This window comes from Manacus vitellinus, unplaced genomic scaffold (genome assembly GCF_001715985.3).
Source record: "Manacus vitellinus isolate BGI_N305 unplaced genomic scaffold, ASM171598v3 scaffold_18_pilon, whole genome shotgun sequence".
NCBI classification, from domain to species: domain Eukaryota; kingdom Metazoa; phylum Chordata; class Aves; order Passeriformes; family Pipridae; genus Manacus; species Manacus vitellinus.
Window position 1 is genome coordinate 10,876,512 of NW_021939324.1, and position 21,128 is coordinate 10,897,639.

General features: G+C 34.3%; 1 protein-coding gene across 2 annotated transcripts in view; it reads right to left on the reverse strand.

Moving 5' to 3' along the window:
• Window positions 1-629: 629 nt before the first annotated feature.
• The window catches only part of AP3B1 (adaptor related protein complex 3 subunit beta 1), a 148,756-nt gene continuing 128,257 nt past the window's right edge, over window positions 630-21,128 (reverse strand). For both annotated transcript variants that reach the window (XM_018070426.2, XM_018070425.1), the window contains exons 25-27: window positions 19,408-19,505; window positions 14,160-14,298; window positions 630-1,395 (exon numbers count right to left, since the gene is read on the reverse strand). In XM_018070426.2, coding sequence (XP_017925915.1) covers window positions 1,242-1,395; window positions 14,160-14,298; window positions 19,408-19,505 — 391 coding nt within the window. In that variant the 3' untranslated portion in view covers window positions 630-1,241. The remainder of the gene's footprint in view (window positions 1,396-14,159; window positions 14,299-19,407; window positions 19,506-21,128) is intronic.

Genomic DNA, 21,128 nt, shown 5'->3' on the forward strand with positions numbered 1-21,128 from the left:
ATCCTAAACCAGAACAGCACCACTTAGCATCAAAGAACCATGGAAGGGTCCTGGTGACAGAGCAAGGTTACACCTATCCAAATATCTTCTCTGTAGCAGAGCCATGAGTTACTGGGAAAAGCCATTTTGGAAGTGAGGAGAACTAATAAGAAATTAAAAAGATCAGCATCTTCAGTCTGAACCATGTAACCAGAATGTGAAGGGAAGGTCAAAATCAGTGACACTCAAGCTACAAGCAGAAAACTGGGTAAAACAAAGGTTGCACAGCTGTTTGTCTTCTCAGGCCTATTTCAGTTGATAGGGCTATGAATTTCTCTTTGCCTCAAGTCCTGTAGGTGGGAGATGTTTTAATCTAGTTCAAAAAAGAAATCTGAAGCAAAGATCTGAACTATTTATTAAACTAGATGACAGTATTTGCCACAATAGTCTAATAATCAGTATTTAGTTTAATACTATCTGCATGCAGAAAACTACCATAGGAGCACAAAAACTGGCTGCCTCCATAAGAGTTGTTTGCTGATGTGTATGTAGTGTCCACTCTTATTTGCATCTACTTTAGTTAACCTGGTATACATAATACTGGCAATCTCTGTTATCAGTTCTCTACCAAAACAAGACAAGGGAGCCTCTGCTCATAGCACTACTTTATTGGTATCTTAACAAAATATTTGAGAAACAGGCAGTAAGCAGGAACAGTGTTCTTAACAGAGGAGTTCAGGTTTACAAGCATTTCTAGAAAGAAAACACCATTTTACTGTTCTTACTGAATTTTTACATGTATGTAACAAAACCTCTCTGAACCACAAACTTGTTGCTGGAACCTACCTGCCATTTGAACTCAGTTTTCAAGCTATGTGATTTCCCTTGAACTTTATTATCTAATATTTGTGCACTTTGGCGAGGGGTGGGGTGGGGGTGGGGGGAACTGATGGGTAAGAAAGGTAGTGGGGGAAGGGAACAGAGAGGGAAGAACTAGAGTAGAACAAATGGGAAATACCTTTAAAAGCACAGATAACAGACAGTAAAATACATGTTCTTTGGTTAGCAAGCAAAAAAAAAGGAAAGGACTTGCATACATGATAGATACACACTAGCATTCTAAAGCAGAAGACAAGAATGTCAAGAGTGTATTCTTCCCCCACTGCCAGATGGAAGGGCTATTATTATAAATGAAAGGCAGCAGTAGTGGATGCCAGGCACTTTTGTTCTGTGCCAGATTCTGAAGTCCAGATGTAAGCAGGTTACCCCTGGGACAGGACAGGCTTCAGCTCCCGCAGCAGAACAGAACCAATCACAGTTTTCTCGGTGTTTATGACGAGCTGTGCTGTAGAGCTCTCCTTCAGCTCCACTGTGACTAGCATCAGTGACCCACTGTGCACAGTCTTAGCTGCAAACCTGGAGGGGTAAGGAAAAATAAATAAAAAAAAAAAATCATTAAGGATCTTAAGGTCAAAGATTGCTAATATTTATTTCTGCTAAAGTTAAATGAGCTCAAATATAATAATATACTTCCAAATTCATTGATGTATTTCAGGGGATAAACCACAAAACCCCCCATAAATTCTTCAGACATAACCTGTGCAGCATTGTGTAAATATTTTTGCATTGAAGAAGAAAAGTATCATACAATATTTTGTATTTAGCAGTACAAACTAAATTCTATTTAAATTATTTTCTTTTAATGTAAATTCTGATTCTACAGTTCATCTACAGTATTCGTGCCCACTGGCAACCTCTATTCAGCTGTACAGTTTTCCATGCATTTCCATCAAAAGACAATACAACTCCATGCATTTCCATCCAAAGACAATACAACTCAATACAATTATGCTAAATGTAGCACAACTCTCAGAAAAAGTCAAACTGTTGCACTCTGTGAAAAGTGTCTCCTCCTGCAATCAGAAATTAATTCAAACTAAAACTGGTCAAAATTATAAACATCCAAACCAATAATTTTGAAATTATAGTAACACCAAGACACTGAATCATTCCATCTGTGAATTTATCTCCAGAATATGTAATCATAAAAATGTGACCAATATTTCCAGATATTTTATAATTATTAAAAATTCTACAAAGGAAATAAATAAAATACCACCAACCAATCACACAGACAAAAGTTAGGACTTATGCACCATTACTAAATTCCAAGACATGAAGAACCCACTAATTACACGGAATTAAAAGCAAAACTAGCCTTTTAAGCACCACAATTGACTGAAAAGCCATTTTAGGCACAATGAACTTCTGTCAATCCTGTTAATTCATTCTGTGTGCACAGCCAGGCCCAAGAGACAGGAAGCAAGATGATGGCAACAGCTTCCATCTTTCCATCTTCCACCAGAAGCACACCATGCCTTTCCTACCCCCCCCACCTCGGTTACTTCACAACAACAAAGTTGCTGCACATGGGCTTTTGAAAACACTAACAAGTGTAGAGCAGGTCTGTGACCCAGTCTGACCCCACTTTGCAGGGCCAATCTCCTCTTCTCTTTCTGAATGACACGTGTCTGAATCAGAGCCATCTGCCTCAATTTGCGCAACATCTTCAGCCACAATAGGACACAGTTAGCCCTGACAACAGCTCACAATACAGCAAAATCAAACTGCTGGGCTGACAGCATGCTGTGGGCTATTCAAGAGCAAACCAACTGGTCAGTGTCTCCTGTCTGACAATTAGCATGGGCCTTGCAAAGCGCCTACCCAAGCCCTTGGGGATCTGTTTAATTACCATCAACATAAAGAAGGGAGTTTATCAGGAGATACTCAAAAAACTTCACTCCAGACTTAATTAAAATATTAGCCACTTAAGCAGGAAGCAGGTTCTCTTTAAACGAGAAGTAATTTCTGTCTTTTTTTCTTTTTAAACTAAGCATATCAAAATCTCATAACACATTATACTAATTAAGGAAACATGGGGCACTTTTCTAATGTCACCCATCACAGGTCAATCTATTTCTTTTGTCTGGATTACAGATACATTCAAAGACCTCTCCCTTTAATAGGAGGTTATAAAACAACATTACTACTACAAAAATTACCTACTTAGCTAGTTGTATCAATGATTTCATCTATTAATGCTGCAATGTAGAAGATTACTATTTCTGTTGTTGACTTCGACAGGGGGATAATTATAGAAACAATAGTCTTATTAGTCACTTTATTTACTTAACAATTGTGTCTTGGGACAACACAGAAGCAGATTATCTCTGAGTATGCACATAAATAGGTTGGTAGTTGGCACTCCTGCTGTGCTTCATAGCCCCGAGGCTTGATTTTACCCTCTTTTATCAAAAGCTGAAAGTGATACAAAGTCAGCGTTCTTCGAAAGCCAAGGTGGTCCAAAGCATCAGAGATGAGTTTTGTGCTGATATTTTTACATGTGAATTTGTGAAATTGTATAGGGGATCAATAGCACTTTTCCATACCCCTGAACAAAACATGTAAAATCAATAAAATATGAGTTTGTATGTGGTCTGCAAGATGCAAAGGGTTTGATACTCAGATAATTTTACACAAAGTATTAATACCCATAACTAGCAGTGGTTAATCAGTTTCTATCAATGGTCACTGATGTGGAATCACTTGGTGAAAAAAGAATTGGAACACAACAGGATGACTTATTTCACCATCAAAAAAAGCATGTTTAGAAGAAGAACCACACGGTGCGTTTACAGCTGCTTTTGAACATTGGAAATCAAAATCTGTTCCTTAAAATAGGGAACATAATCTAGTTTCTAAAGAGAATTATGTCTCTAAAGATCACTTATGTGATCTTAAAACTGAATACAGTTATAACAGGATGAAGCAGTCGGATTTTGATTACAAGCCACAAGCAGTAAAACCGATTTGTCAATTTTTTAAATTCACTGTCATTGAAGGATTTGGTTAATAGCTGTTTTTTCAATAAGTACACGTTATTACATTTCCATGCTTATTCTTATCATAAACCCACATGGATTTTCCAAAATGTGTGTTGTGCTTAACTAGATACTTAGACCAGAAAGCCATTAAAAAAATTTCTCAGGAGCAAAAATTAATCATTAATAATGTGTCTTTATTCTTTGTGAGAAACTTTTATTTTCCCCACAAGGTCAATAATTATTTTCCACTTTTTCTGAAAGTTGATACTGCCTTAGAGGTTAGAATTTGAATTCAACCCCTTCCACAAAAACAAACAAACAAGCAAAACTCCAAACAAAAAACCTCAAAGCAATCCCCCTCCCCCCCAAAAAAACCCCATCCAAGAAAATAATAAACCAACCAGAAATCATAGACTGAAATAAGCCTTGGAAACTGCACTGTAGTACATTTAAATCTAGAATGTAAATTGATTGGTTGTAGGCCTAAAAGAAAGAATTTTTTCTTATGGACAACTCTTAACATAAGACACTATTATGAGCATGGTTCTGTTGCAAAGAAGGATGCATCAGTGAATATGAAAAAAAAAAAAGAAAGTAAATAGAATACCATGCAGAAAACAGAACCAAATATTTACTAATAGTTTCAAGATGGCTGTTTCTGCTAGCAGTTTTCTGCTGTTGCAGCTTTTCTTTCTCTGATAATATTAATTCTAAACCTGATTTTACATCATTTAAGGAAGATTTGCAGCTGTTAATATTTTTCCCATTTACAAAAATCAAGACGGATTAGAAACACAACAACGTGAGATATATTTGCATACTCTGAATGTTTATAGGTATTTTTTCTTTAAAAAGAATGTTAAATATTCTGAGCATATGTGACATGCAAAAAAAGAGCAGTTCATATATCATTTTTACATAAACATCGTACCTGTCAGTAGGTAAGGAAATATGTATTACGAATCAAATTCTTAATCAACAACAATAAAGTACTGCATATTTTTAGAAAGTAATTTGGTCTTTCAAGAGTTAAAAATCAAGAACATACTTTTAGCCATTTTCCATGAAAACAAAATTCCTTCATGATAATCACACAGAAAAAAATTGATTTATAGTTGACATAAACGGCTAACACAGAGTATCAGATACTACAGTATGACAGAATTTGCCACTGACTTTGTAATGATGACTAGCCTAAATACAGACTAGCAGTTATTTTCTCTTTACTTGTAGACAGAAGATAGCTACACTACACAGGAGATACATTTTTATGGGGAAAGGTTATGAAAATTTCATGGCAGTGAATATACAGCAACAGAATAACTCACTTAAAATCTGCTCTTTAAAATTTAACATTTGAGAAAGTAAATTTGCGCCTGAACACTCACTATCAGGATATCTACAGCAGAGCAGGGTTTGTTACGCATAATTCAACAGCATTAAAACATACACTCTCTCCTGTCCAGTGCTTTTTTTCCTCTTTGACTTTCCTATTCAAGCTAAATTTTCTTTTTTTTCTGTTCTAATGCTTACCAGAAACAGTGACAACGGCACATGGAGGTTAAAACTTTTTTTTTCCTCCACCCTTTCTTTAAATCTTGTACATGAAGCCTTCAATTACTGCCTGCTGAAGCAGACAGAATCCTATTAGTAAGGAAGACAATCAGAAGATGCAATACCCTGCCCTAGCTGTAGAAAAATAATTAGTCCAAAGCTGACAAATGTGTAATCAAGTTATGCAATGAATATATTCAAAGGGGAAAAACATACTGCTGTGAATTAGTCTTCAATTTGTACATATAAAAATGAGTAACTATCAAGTACCTTCCAGTGTGTCAACTGGACAACAAAGATATTTACATTTATAGCAAATATCTGAATCTTTCTCTTGCTCGGCAATATAAAGGCTTGACATAATAACATTTATCTAAAAATTGGCTAAATTACTAATTACTTGTATTCATTCCCTGAGTAGGTCTTAAAGCACGGAAAATAAGTATTTGGGTATTAGTTCTGACCTGGGGATAGAGTAAGCTTAATAGTAAAACTTAAAGAGAAATATATTCACCAAAAGAAGGATCCTTATCCTAATCTGGTGATTTTAACATTGTTTATTAATAATAAAATTTGATTAATATTTACCTTAAAAATCATATTACGATAATTCGATATTTTCTTTTTTTCCCACTACATTTCATGCTATTTTAACATTATCTTTGAATAAATTGTTCAAAATACCTAATTCATTATCATAATGTACTTATTTCCAACATTATCTATTTTTTGGGTATAATAAAATAATTAAATTGTAAAATAAATTGCAATCAAATCCATACTCTATTTTTACCATGTTTATTTCTATTGCCAAAATACATTTTCAGTCTGTTCTCAGTTGCCACTAAGCAGTTGCACTGTACCTCAACAAAAAGGTAGAAATAAAAGTGAGTCATCTGATCTTACTGTCCCATACAGAGCACTACTCCACATGTTCAAAAAGATGCTGCATGAACTTTTTATCATCCTCCAAATTTACCTTTTGTTAAAACATTTCAGCATTTTTTATATGCCACTACTTATATCTCCTTCACAAAATCTGTGAGATAAAAGCTTCAATCAAAAGATTTGGTCCTCACACCTACAGTATTCTAATTGTAATACTCAATTTATTTTGTTTTCTCATATAGGTTATTTTTTTTCTTACAGAATTGGGCATTTAATATGATAAGTGTTTGAGAATTACATACAGTCCATTTTGAAAACAGGCTATAAATTTTAATTTGCAGAAAAATTATTAAATTCCAAGAAAGTAGATTACCTTATAGAAATATATTAAAAGATTAAACATACTCAAAGATCTTTACAATCAAAGATATTCTTCTGCTCAGTTAGTTTTTTAAATGTTAAACGTTTTCTGTTTAAGTAACTAGCTCAAAAGGTTCCTGTTTGTTTTTCAAAGAAAATGCTGCACATATTTATCACTTTACAACATTCAGATACAAAAGCAGTGCTGTCCTCTAGTGGACAGCAAATAAGCCCGGTTAGAACAACCTATTTTGATTAACCTCGTATCTGACATGACTCACTCATATACTTTTAATGTTAAGCCAAATTTAATTTCTTCAAGTTATTCTTAAATTTTGCAATTCTCATGCAAGATCCTTAAACACAATAATAGAGCTACAATGTTAAAGGCATTAAAATGATTTTGTGTGAATGCATTCTCTTGATCAAGTATTTTGTACCAGTTAACCAAAATCTTCATATGATGATAATGCATAAAAACTGTATTAGTGTATATAGTAACTGTATTTTTTTAGCAGAGAGAAAACTTTAAGGTTCTGGAACATTAGGATTTGACTAAGAAATTAAGGAATAATTATAATAGGAATAGTAATAGTAGGAACTACTGAATGAGTACTTTCATATTTATAAAATTTGGTTTTCACTTTCTCTAGGACTAAAAATATTAGCCTAAGAATAGTGACTAATTAGAAAGACTTAGTTTTGAGTTTCAAAAGAAATATAAATGGTTAGTCTAGCTGCTTTGTTTTTTCGTGTTTTTTTTTTTTTTTTAATTTTATTTTTTGTTTATTTGTCTGTTTTTGTGATTTTTGGTGGTTGGTTGGTTTTTTGTTTGGTGGTTTTCTGTTTGGTTTTCTTTTGGGTTTTTTTTAGCTAGAATTACTTCTATCATAAATGAAGAAAGTTTATAACTTTTGGCTAAAATGCAGGCTGAAATACTGTGGACATGAATACACTATTCCACTTAAAATTCTGTCTCCTACAGGTAAACACTACCAGAGAAACTGTTTTGCCTAGGGTATTTAGCTCTCTAATTAATTCCTACTTGAGAAATTAGAAAGCAAAATCAAGGCTGCATGTCTATTACAAGTTTATTTACTCAGCTACCCACTGCAGCTCTCTAGAAGAGCAGAAAAAGAAGACCTGAGCCCCACAGCTAAGGATCCACAGAAGCAGAACAGTCCACGTAAATGCATCAAAGGAGCTACTGTCAGAGGTACACTTCACTTCATTTGAGCTCTCCAACAGGCTAACTGCTTAGTAAAAAACCTTTGAAAAGGTGTGTGTGCACACAGAGCAGAAAAGGCCTTTAAAAAAAGGCTTTGTGGATTACAGACCTGTTTGTCAGGTGTCGAGAACATATTTTTGGATTCAAGTGGAATAACTATAAACAATTTATATTTCTCAGAAATTTATACACGGTGTTTATCCTCAACAGATGAGTATTTTCCTTTCCAGCTGACATGCTGGAAGCAGATGCAATCGTTACTTATGTTAAGCTCACGGGGTCTGATCACCAACTTTCTGCCTGAAATATAACACACACAGAGAAATTTTCCAGATGGACCCCTTTAAATGGGGTTTTGTTCAATACAAATGTACGTACCTACATGCACATACATACACCTTTTCTCCCCACATTAAATATGGCTGGATTAAAAAGATGTGGGGAGGATAACTGATTACTAAGCATGACATTCTCTCATAATCAAAATTGTCTGTAAACAAAACCTTCTTTCCTTTGAGAATCAGTCTGCCAATATACTATAAATGGGACATGACAGGTTGCAAAATGATAAAAAGGGGTGAATACAACCAGACTGTCAGGTTGATGCATGGGGTGGGAAATAAAGGCTAGTGAAACACAAGTATTGATCCTTGGATTTCTGCGTTTTCTGTATTTTAAGCATTTTATGCAAGTTTCTACATTTGGTCTAGTTGCTTTCATGTTCTTCAGAATTTCAATGCTCATCCACTGCAGTGTGTTTTCTGTCATATTACATGATTTACACAGTGTATTTCTGATTTTGCTAAAGGATTGCAATACAAGCCTCCAGAAGGCAGGTGGAAGATATTTTACATCTTATTCAATAATTGCTTATTCATAAAATCAGATGGATCATGGGTACATTAAGCAATGCTATACTACATATGGCAAGCTCTGAACAAACTGGCATATCTATGTGGTTCAGTCAAGTGGCCTTAAAAATGTAGGTCTCAGAAGGTGCACAGTCACTGCATGCAATGTTGTACTTCAGCTAGTTAGACCTGCCCCAGACACAAGCAGAAGTGCTGTTTTGTGCTTCTTGTTTAAAACCTAGCTTGTTTGCCGCTAATTCAGGTGTCTACTATGACAACACACTAAGAGATGAGAATACCCACTCTGCAAGTTCTGGTGATGTCTAGAAATCACTATTATTATCACCACTTTTGTGACTGTAATGGAGAAGGGTATTAAAATCAGTATTTTAAAGTGTGAAATGGCTGTTCTGAAGAAGCTTAAAGCTTCAGTGTTGAAAGAGATTTGATTTTCTCCAAAATCTCAGATTGTCCCCTACTGGGTTGTTGAAATGAGAGACTTGACCATGTCAAACTAGAGGACTGAAATTAATGCTATTGTGTGTCTCAGAGTGCTGGTCAGTGGTTATGGCCATCCTGTAGACGAACTGTAGAACAGAGACGTATGTGATTCCACGCTCACTTTGTAACCCAACTGCTTTCTGTTTGCAATTGTGGATTACTTCCAAAATAGAACAGCAGCAACACACTAGTTCAATGGACTATTAAACGAGTTGAAGTTGACTGAAATCCATTCTTCATATCTACCCCGATGGTTTCAAACTTTTATCCCACCGACTGACTGGGCAACGTACAAGCACTCTTCAAGGATGAAAAAAGCAGAAGAGGAGCTCTACCTTGCATCATTTTGGTACAGCTACAGTTATTGAGGGAAATAATATTCTAGAGTACAATGCATATCATTTAAGAAATGCTTTGGAAAGTGGAAGGTAGAGAGGTAGACAGTTGAAGACGGTCTGATTCTCCAGCCCATTACACATTATATTCTGACATGAATGGAAGCACGAAAGTATAAAACAAAATGAAAGAGTGAAGAAGTAAATCTGGTTTGTGATCACAGCTCTGAACGGACTTTTCTGCCATATGCTACTGCCAACACATTAAAAAGCTTGGCACCATATTTTGTATATAGTGGAAAGAAATGCTTTCTATGTGTATTTCCACTAGTTTTTTTCCTTAAGTAAATTTAGCCTGAAACACTTCTCCTTCACACATAGAGCCTCATGTAATAGTAGGCAATATTTTGACACTTTCTAGAGGATCATAAGAGCATTCAAGTCATTCCAAGATCAAAGTTTTCAATTAGCCTTTTCATTCTATCACCACCTGTTGTCTTTTGCTATATTCAAAGTGAAGCAAATGAAGACTATGTATCCTTGTAGGAGGTTATGGAGCCGAAAATAAAGAGACCTGAGGGACTTTAATACTATTCATCTAATAATAAGAATAATAAGCAACACATCCTGAAAGTAACACTGGCATGAAGAGTAAATAAGGCTTCTGTTGGTTAAATAGAATATGACTGAAAATCGAGTTGAATAGCATCTTCATCTCATCACATTTTGAAATAGAAGAGCCTAGAATATTTTTTTAATATATAAAACAACCAATGTTATTGTCCAAGTAGAGACAAGGAGATCAAGTGATAGTCTATAGAAGAATCAACTTGGAGGGAATAAATGTCTTCATGTATCCTCCTATCTTAAAGATGGAAAAACTCCTGGTGGACTTTCTCCACTGACAACAAACAGCAGACATACTTCAACTGAAAAGTACTTGGTCCCTAAATGCAGTTATTCAGAGTAATTTAATGCCCTGCAGGAACAAGTACTTTTCTTTCAGTGTCTTTATCTTCAGATATTCAAATGGTGCCCTCAAATGTGGCCTGAATCAAAAGACAAAAGCTTGGTGCTCCTTTTGAAATCACTTTATCAACATCAATGCTTCTCAGAACATTGAAAGAGCTATGTATATTCCAACAATTACCCTAATCACTCTTTTAAAAAAATATTTTAAGAAAAATCATACACTTTTTTTCTGAAGTTTTCATATTTAAGGGGAAATATTTCCTATTCAAGAAAATTTTTCTTCTGAAATGCATTTCACATGCTTGCTTTTCGTAGAAGCCTTTTAAAATCAAAATAATGTTACCACTTGACAACAAAAGCAAGCGAGATCAATACATAAAGTAGTAAAATTCTATTAAGAACATGAGACCACACTGCATGTAGTCTTCCAAGGTCCAGTAATCTAATACCTTGTATAAACTCAATGGAAGAGCAGGTAGCTATATGTAAGGAATCAAACGGTACAGCAAAATTTATTTTGCAAATATATGAGTATTAACCTGCAACTTTGTGCTCTGATATATATATTGGCTATTGTGTTCAAAACTTTTGCACATATCACTTCAAGTAAAACAAGTTAAAAAAAAGACTTTGAAGTATTATCAACTGTATTACCTGGTATTTTGTTCTACACTCACTTGACAGTTAAATTATTACATTGCAAGTAAGTATGAAACTTTAGTAGCCAAACAGTAAAGAGAGAAAAAAAAAAGCATGTAAGAAGGTATTACTATACTGTGATATGGTCTGATACACAGCTAATGTATATGACATGTTTACACTTATTTCATTTTTCTTTGGTGACTGCATGCTACTCTGTTTATGTTTGTTTCAAGTATTTACTTTCAAATCTTCATTATATTTAAGTGTTTTTACTTGGTGCAAAAATAAAATCCTAATAGGGCTATTAGTTTAAGGAGCAGTAATTGGGTCCCACCAGCATGACAACATCTTCATCATGAATGTGAACATGTTTAGACTGAAAAAAAACCACCAAGAAACGCACACCTGTTCATATCCATTAGATACTCTGGCACTTGTATTAAACTGTACCATTTCATTTTGAATGAGTATATTGCATTACCAGGCAATAAAAATTTCTTGGCATTAGCCATCATTAAGTAGTAATACTCAAGTTGGGGATGATCAACTAAAAGGTTAATATAATTTATGCTGCACAGTGCAGAATGTCAGTTTAAAACCAGTACTTTTTCTGTGTAAAAGTATGTACTAAGCACTTCCAAGAAGTGAACTGAAGTAGTCCTCCCAGAACAGCCCGATGAGCTAAAACAAGTTCTTGCATAGAATTTTTTTCTCCAAATATGACTTGCAATAAAACAAACAAGACAAATGTAAATACTATAGAAAAATTAAAAAATCCACTTTCAACATAATTTTATTGAACCTCTAACTGTTTCGTCAAGATAAAAGGTGACTGTTTATTTTATTATCCTGAAATGGGGTATCTGTCACATAAATAAAACATGTCACAGTTCTTACACTCATGAGACTTATGCCAGAAGTGACTCCATTTCTGTTTACTCTCATGGCATAGTTCATGTAATCCAAATATATTTTAGATACATAGAGGAAAAAACATTTCAGTCATTTGTTTCAGTGTTTTGAAAGGATTCATTATCTAATTTTATCTCAAATATTCATTCATCAGAATCTGGGATTTACTTTAATGATAAAGTATTACTATTTAAGAGATGAACAGGTTCATTACAGTATCAACTAGGTAATGTTCCTGTTTCTGTTCTCAGTAAAATCTAGGTGCAATTATGATTATAGTAGCTGTGAACTCCAGTTACTTACAGTGAAGCAAATGAAGGGCTATTTTCTAAATGCTTGTCATTGCTGGTCATTTCTTGTAGGCCATTTATATTGTAATAAATGAATTTTTTTGGTCTAATGGACATTATAGATGCAGAGTATTCTATAACTGCTGTGGTAGACTGAATACATTCTATTTTTAATATTAAAAAAAAAAACCAAAGAAGATTTCAGGATGCTCCAAAGCACTCTGAGTACTTCAGCTGGACCAGAATATGCCTTTAACCACTATCTCTGAAGGAGTGTACCTGACAGAAATGTATCTTCAATTTATTTACTGTTGGTTATAGTCTCTATCGTAGAAAACCTCCTTTAAAAGAAACCAAAAGAGCAAAAGAAAACAAGATCAAATTAGAAACTTATCTACAATCAGGAAGCCTGTGGCTGAGCTAGGGACTAAGCCATTATTTTAGGGAGTCTTTTTGAGACTCAGCCAACAAAACAATCCATCCCTATGTGATGTCTCATGTGACAGATCGGGTAAAGATGGAGAACACCTTTATACTGCAGACACTTCAGTCTCTCTTGATTGACACTCTCACCTAGTCTTCGAATTGATGTTGAGAACGCAGGCTATACAGACAGATCCCTCAGGGATGCAACAAATGAGGACTCCTTCATGGAGGAGCAGGTGTCAATAGTGACAATCATTTCAGTGCAATCGCACTAGCTGTACCATGTTTTTATGGTGAAACAGGATTTTATCATTGACCGTATCAAATACATAGGAAAATCCAGCTGGGTTAATGTTAATGCAATGCAATAAAAATGCCCAGTAATGCAAAAGAGACTAAATCCAACAAGGAGAAATATCAGGTTATTAGTCCTGTGTAGGCTACAGGATTCTCACCATACCAAACATCCATCTCAGTCAACAAAATTTCAGAGAAAAACATTGTTCTTTGCTTTAAAAGAAGATACTTTGCTCTTATTGAAATAGCAAAATTCAGGGGCTACAGAGATAATTCACACTGTCGAACAGTTTTAGTAGATGCTAAGAGAGATATATTTGTTTTCTAAGTCCAGGTTAACAGTTTCCAGTTAGATCTGGCTGTTGTAATTTGTGTCTACTCAGTTTTCCACACATGGCAATTTTCCTGTTTGTTCCTGTTTGTTCCTGTAAGAAGCCATACCAATTCACAGGACTAAATATTTTGAGTCAATCACATTAAAAGCTGTCATTAACCAACAATCGTATCAATTCCACTGACGTTCTGTATCACAGCTCTTGGATGAAACGGATTCATCTACAAGTAACAACATGAATTTTGACAGGGCCAATGGCTTTCTTGGTTGGTAACTCGCTTTGCTTGCATATATATCGGAAGGCCAAAAAAAATGTAGGAAAAACAAGCTGTTTCTCACAGATGATATACCTGGAGCAGGCTCATCTCACAGATGATATACCTGTTTACTATCAGAAACAAAAATAAAAATTACAATATAAAAAAAAAAGCTCTTGAAAGTACTGTGCTTTAAAAGGCTACCTTTTCCCTTTGAAACAAAACCAGGAAAGAACAATTTCCCCTATATCCACTCAAATTAAAGAGCTGCAGAGTACTTAGGCTCAAGTTAATATCTGCTTAGGATTATATATTACAGTATAATTGGGTACCTTCTCTGTTAAAGGTGTAGATAATAAAATTTTCCCTAATATAATCAAATATTGATTAATTTGGAACTAACATTCATATTAAAAGATGTTGCTACTTTGAAAAACATGTAATCTTACCTGTGTATGTTATCTTGACCAGAAGAGACTACACCCAGATTTGCTGCTTTCATTACCCTCTCAATTATTACAAGTCTAGTAGAGTTCTGTGGAGCAACAGCTATTGTAGCAGATGTCTCATTCATTCCTGTCAGCATTCCTGAAACATTAAGTATTTAATTACAGATAGTTTAAGATTTACTTGCTTATTAAGCATAAAACCAAAATAAGAGACATCTAAACAAAAACCATATTTGCATTAAAAGTTAAATCATTTATTGAGAAAACAATTTAACAATTTTATAAGAACTCACATCATTAGTTTAATGTATTACTTGCAATAGCCCATTATTAGAAACAAACTACTAATAACTGGCAATCATATATGTGATGCTACTGCAACTGTGAAACCAAGGTAGTTCCTCTTCTTGAAAAGCTTAACTTAAAAGAACAGTGTAAGTATAGAGATTAAATATTGCGTAAGGTTGATTTGGAAAAGTTCAGCTTAAGTAAGACCATACACAAAGGCACTTTCTGATCTTTCAATCATAAAACTATTGCATTTAATTTATCCAGTTGCTAAAAATGATATTGAAATTCAGATAGTAGTAATTGGTTCAATTTAGTTCTTTAAGGTTAAGTCATCACATTAGAAACTGGGAAATTCAGTTAGTATCCAGCTCTCAAAAATGTAATGATAAACCATTTGAGTTAAATAATTTGAATATCATTACAAAATGCAATAGAAATGTTAAGATTATATCCAAACATATGACAAAGAAAAAGTAAAGAAAGATACGTAATTCAAGGACATTTTAACAAAACCCCCACTTTTCTGTTCTATCAATATCCATTGTTCAGAAGAACGATTTGCTGGATGCTCACGTTGATTAAAACACAACAGTAAGTACAATTTAACACTATGTGTGCCTTTTTACAGTATGTTCAGAAGCTGAAAATACAGACAAAGGAGCACAGTACTTCAGGCAGAAACATGAAGCATCTGAAATCCACAACATTAACAATGAAAACAATGGGAAAGTCTCAAAAGGCCATAATGTTTTAGGGCTGCACACACAGTTCTAACCCAGAGCAAATAGTACCAAGATGCTTAATAGAGCAATTAAAACAATAAATCCTACATTTTAATGCCCCTGAATGTGAGACTGTCACAAAATAAGAAATACCAAAGTAAAAATGGAATAGCTCAAAAGTAAATAACAGGATATTTCTGAAGAGAACAAAAATAAGCATGCAACTTCTGTAATGATCAGATTTATCAAGGGAACAGAACATTCTGTTTTGAATTGTTTAACTATTAGGCAAAAGCTTTAAAAACTACATATGCAGACTAAAGCTGCTTTTAAACAGAGCACAGGGACTGACATAACACTGCTGAGAGATGTGTGTACTTATTTAGGATTTAAACCTTCTCCATTAAGCTCTATTGAAGAGCAAATGCTGAATAAATGAATGCAACTATGTTTATGTTAAAAGCCTGTTTCCCGCAGCATGTAATTAAAGGAAATGTTGTACAAAGCCAGTACTTTTGTCAAGCTCCTGTAAATGGAAAGATGGATAGCACTCAGAGAAGTGAATGCATTGCTTCATATTTAACCTTAACACTCTTGTCATTAATGGTTTGTCTAACTTGTTCTATAAAAGACAAGGTACTGCTCCATTGAAGTAAAATTAAAAAAATCAACTAAACCATGCTTTTCAGAACAGAAGATTCATTATCGTTGACTAATGTATTGGCATAAAGCAAAGTAACATCCTATCAAGTAAGGCACACATTCAATCTGCTTTTTCACCCCCCTTTATTTTTAACTCATGCTGTTTTATTGTTATAGGCAATTTGTACCACTCAGCATGACAGTGTAAACTGAATCAAGATTAATTTACATGCAAAAGAACACTTAGGAGAGCAGCGTGGTAAGCAAATGTATTGTCTCGATTGCTGAGGTGGAAAAGAACCTGGAAAAAAAAAGGGTGCTCTAATTAAGGAGCATCAAATATGATTGCTTGGGGTAGTCAATGGCCAGAAAATAGTAAATGTCCAGCCATTTAAAGAATTAGCATCTTGCTTATTAAGAAAACAAATTGTATATATCTAATTTTAATAAAATTACGTAAACTATCTGTTTACATAACCAAAATTGGGGTTTGTTGGGGTTTTGTTTGTTTGTTTTTTTTTAATGTGATTCAGGTACACACTTCTAAAAAAAAAGTTGACAAAATAATTTCAAACCATGTCTCTTGGCAAAAAAAATCTTAATACTTAAATCAGTTTTAACTGCCTATTTAAAAAGCACCTTCATAAAAATTCTGATTAATATCCAGCTAAAACAATCACATGACACCTTTAATATTGCTTTAATATTGCTTGAAACAAGAGGATCTAAGAAAATTCTAGTCAGAGCACAAAGCACACTTAGTCTGGGTTAACTACCTGATACAATGAAATAACTGTACATATTTTAAATAATAAATGGAAATTAAATTGGAAATATTACAGTGATAGGTAACAAGGAATATTAGCTACCAGACCAGTCCTACTCTGAACTGAGAGTTCCTAACGGTACATGTTTCACTCATGTAGAATTTTTTCTACAGAAACTTGGCTTTTCATGGGGATGTGATATAAAAGAAGTATAAAATCCTGAGGCCTGAAGGATCAGTAAAAATATTTAAGCGGGAAGGCAAAGAGTGTTTGGCAATACCATTTTTACCCACTCATTCCAAATTGTCAGTCACAACGACAACCACCAACTCAGCCGCTGCTCAGGGGAATTACCTCACCAGAGGATTCCCCAGCTCCGGGGGAAAGGAGAGGGAAGGCAGTGTAGCAAGGCTAAGCATATCCCGCACAGCATGTGGATAAAAATGGCTTTTGAGGTTCTGCTGCTATCACTAGATAACCTTCACAGCAATGAATATTCAATAACCCGTCTGTTCCCCTCTCCCTATGCCATCGGGAAGAAAATGGACATATACAAATGTAACAGACAATGCAAAACAGCAGAGTGTAATTGAGTAAAGATCTGTAGCAATGAATTGTCTTCTACACAGTAGTATAATACCAGTTATTTCCGCTTTAGCATTCTTATTAGGTTACACACGCAATTTAGATGTAAAAATCCTTAAAACCCATACGTATTCTCATTCTTCCCAATGTTATCTTACATTTCTAATATTCTCCTAACTCATTCACTATTTTTTACCTATTTGTTTTGGTTGCAAATAAAATAACCTCCAGGTACAGGACTTGAAACATCTTATGTCCAACACCAAACAAAAAAAAAAAAAGGGAAAAGAAAAAGCATGAAAAGTGAAAAACAAGTTCTATAAATCAGATTCATTAGGAGAATACAGACAAATTGAAATTATACACAAAATAGAATAACATATACGAACTTCTAAATTGCCCTCCATTTATTACTGTAATTTGGATTTTTCATTTACAAGAACACAAAGTAATTCTTCCCAAATGCTAGAAGTTCCTAGATCCTTGTAATACATACTTATGCAAAATGTAGAATTGAGACCTCTATTACCAAGAATATTCTGATACAGATGATATCTATAAGAAAAAAGATGCAATAGAAAAGGTTTTTAAACCTGTGGTAAACTTGCCAGCCTGCAAAGTCCTGCATCAAAGAATGAATTCAGGAAGACAGGGCGAGCAATATAGAAATGCCAAGAGACCTTCATGGATTTACAAATACTTCATATAAACAAATTTTCAAATAGCTTTATTCAGAGTAGCCTTTCTGCTCTATTAAACATAGCAAACAGCTGCCAGATTTATTCAGACAAATAATCAACAACCATAGAAGTAAAATGGCAGAAGAAAAAGGAATTTTGGCAACAACTCCACAGAGGACCACAGCTATTCTCCAAGTACACTTCTTCTATGTGCTCATGGTTCTGTATGGCTAGTCAGGAGGAAAAAAAGCCCTCAGTCACAGTAAAGCATACAAAAACTCTATCAAAATATCACAAAGCAAGCAAATATAAAAAAAGAAGGGGAAGAAGCACAGTAACCTGCCTTCTTTTCACTACAACTTCAGCTGCAATTTTTAGAAGGGAACAGTTAAAAATAAATGTGCCACAGCCTCGTTCAATCACTCACCTTCATTTGCTGAGCAGGTATAAAGCAGAGAGGCAGGCTTTAGCCAGCAAAGGGTAAGAACAGCAAATAAGCATCAATTGGTTATGAAAACAAAGCACAATCCTAACTTTTCGCTGCAGCCATAAGCTTAACTGTAAATCATCCAGGCAATATTTAAACTACTTTCTTAATAACTCAAAAATACAAAAGCAAGAAATGCTCAGCAGCAATAACTAATAATTCATAACATTACTCATAGGTGTTCTTGACTGCTTGATGGATATACTGAGTTTCTGAGCCTTACACAGCAATGAGATAGGATCCCATGGGTATATTCTCATCTCAGTGTGAAGAGATTTACACATGTAAATCCCCATACATTGAGATAGATGAGTAAACACTACTACATTTAAATGCATCCAAAATGTAACCATTTATACTTTAAAATATCCAAGAATCATATACAAATTAAGGGTAGCAGTATTGACTATTCCATTTAACACATGGTCAAACCTAAGCACAATTTTTTCTAATTATTTTGCATAAAATAGTCAAGTCACTAAAAGCTGTTAAGGAGGTTTTTGTTTGGACTAGCATCAGAAACTTATATTCTTTAAAGACACGATATCAGAAGAATGCAGAAGTATAAAAACCATGTCACCTTTCCAAAACAGTAGTCCAATAAGAATATTTTTTTAATATGAAGCGTTTGAAAGTGAATATATTAAAATAATCTTCAAAGTACCTGAGGAACAGGTACGCTAGTAGTATTTAAAATCAACCTTGGAATAAAGACTAGTAAAAATGGACACAATATCAACATATATTTGGGTTATTTCCTTGAGCTGGCATTCCAATTTTCTGCTTTACTGTTGGTAGGAAAGACATTCACATTCCATGATAGGAAGCCAAAACATTTTCAGTCAGAAGACTGTTTCAGGGTAAAGGGTGGGCTTTTTGCTTTTTAAAGGCCCACTGAAAAGTTGTCAAATTTCATTGTACATTCTTTTTAAGATATTTTTAAACTGCTTATTAGTATCAGAGTGACTAATATGACCACCTACAACTGGAAGCACTTGCTGTACACTTGGAAACTGAAAGGCATACAGCCCTCTTCCCAAACATATTTAGTGATGCTGCTGAAATATTGCTCACCTTGCTCCTTCTTAAAGTCTTTCTCTGACATAGTGACAGGCAAGAGTAGTTCTCCAACAGGGGGTTGAATGCTAACATTGAAATGATCATCCTTTGTGCTAGGAAAAGAGAAATTACACAGAATCAACCAAGTGCTACAACATAGATTGATATATACATATCAGCTCCAAATTTTCAATGGAATCTTTAAAAAGTGTAAAAACTACCTGAATGATTCCTATTTCATTAATCTGAAAGCCTTCTACCTTCTTACATTAGTTAAGGTGATCCATTTTCTCCAGAACAAATGTAGTATTAATACAGTATGCATGGCCTTGCATTTCTGAAAATATTTCTTACTCATATCAATGTTTAGGTGTAATCTACAAGGCATCCCACTCAAACTGAATGCTTGCAAAGGACAAATTATTGTGCATTTTTACAAATTGTAGAAGAACTGTTATTCACACATCCTGTCATCAGTAACAGCTGTCCCAGAAATAGGCCAGAACATAGGAAAGGTATTTCAGACCAAAGAATGATTATTGTCTGAAAAAACCACAAGCATGACAAACAATAAATATGGTAGTAAAAAAGAAATATCTTTGATAACTTCAATTTTGCAACATTTTGTATATTTAAACAAAACCACACAGCATAGTGGCTGATACAAATGCACACTGGAAAATTGCAGAACTTGTGGCTGCTTTCTTAATGGCAGAGTTAAAAAGTAGCATCACTAGAAGCATACTACTATTAAATGCTATAGATTCCACCTTAAGAAATAAGTATCATACCGTGAACTTGCTCTCCCTATCCATTCACTTCTCTAAGCTCCCTACTATTTTGTTGTAGATTTCCTCAAGGCTACAGAAACTCAAGATACATTCACTCTGCTGTGTTTCTTTGCCTACCTATTACTGTAAGAGACTTGCCCAGCAATTCAGGATCAGTACATGCAGTCAGATTCTTTTTTAATGCTTTGAGGCCTGAGAAATTTTTAGAGAAGAACACTTTTCTTAACTGATGTACCAAATAGTCAATACATATTGATTGCTGATATGGCTCAGATATCTTATTTAAATATAGCAATACAATTGTTAGAATGGAAAATATGTTTCATCAATTAAGATCCATGGTATTTAAACTACCTAAAACCCGTGTTACTCATTTTTTATAACTCTTCAACTTCAAAATTCTGAAACAAGACAGACTGATGAAAAAAGATTAATAACATAGAAAACATGTGTCTCCCTCCTAGAGATGTAAGATAAGCCACCTGAAAACAGAAAAGCATTTTACAGCCCTATTTCTCAAAATTCTAATACTTACCATAATTACCCATTTTCAAAAGCAAATGCTTAGGACCTAGTACAACCTTATTTTCTAGCTTCTGATGTGTTATAATCATGCTTATGGATGCAATCTCTAGTATGGGCTATTCAAAAAAACCCCAGCATTGATGCTAACTTTTTTCACAACTGCTATTTAGTAAACATACAGGGAAACAATCCCTTCAAACCGGGCTAGTATTTCCCTTACAAAGAATCATTTATGAAATGCTGCTTTTAAAAGCAAAAAAATTCTCTTTCCCCCCCCCCCCCCCCATATTACTTTAAATACCATCCATCTCTAGAGTAATTTTTATAATGGAACACCAGGAATTGTTTGATTGGCTGGTCTGGTTAAGTGCACTGTAAAATAAGAAAGAAGTATTTTTTTTTTTAATTTTTCCTTTGAAA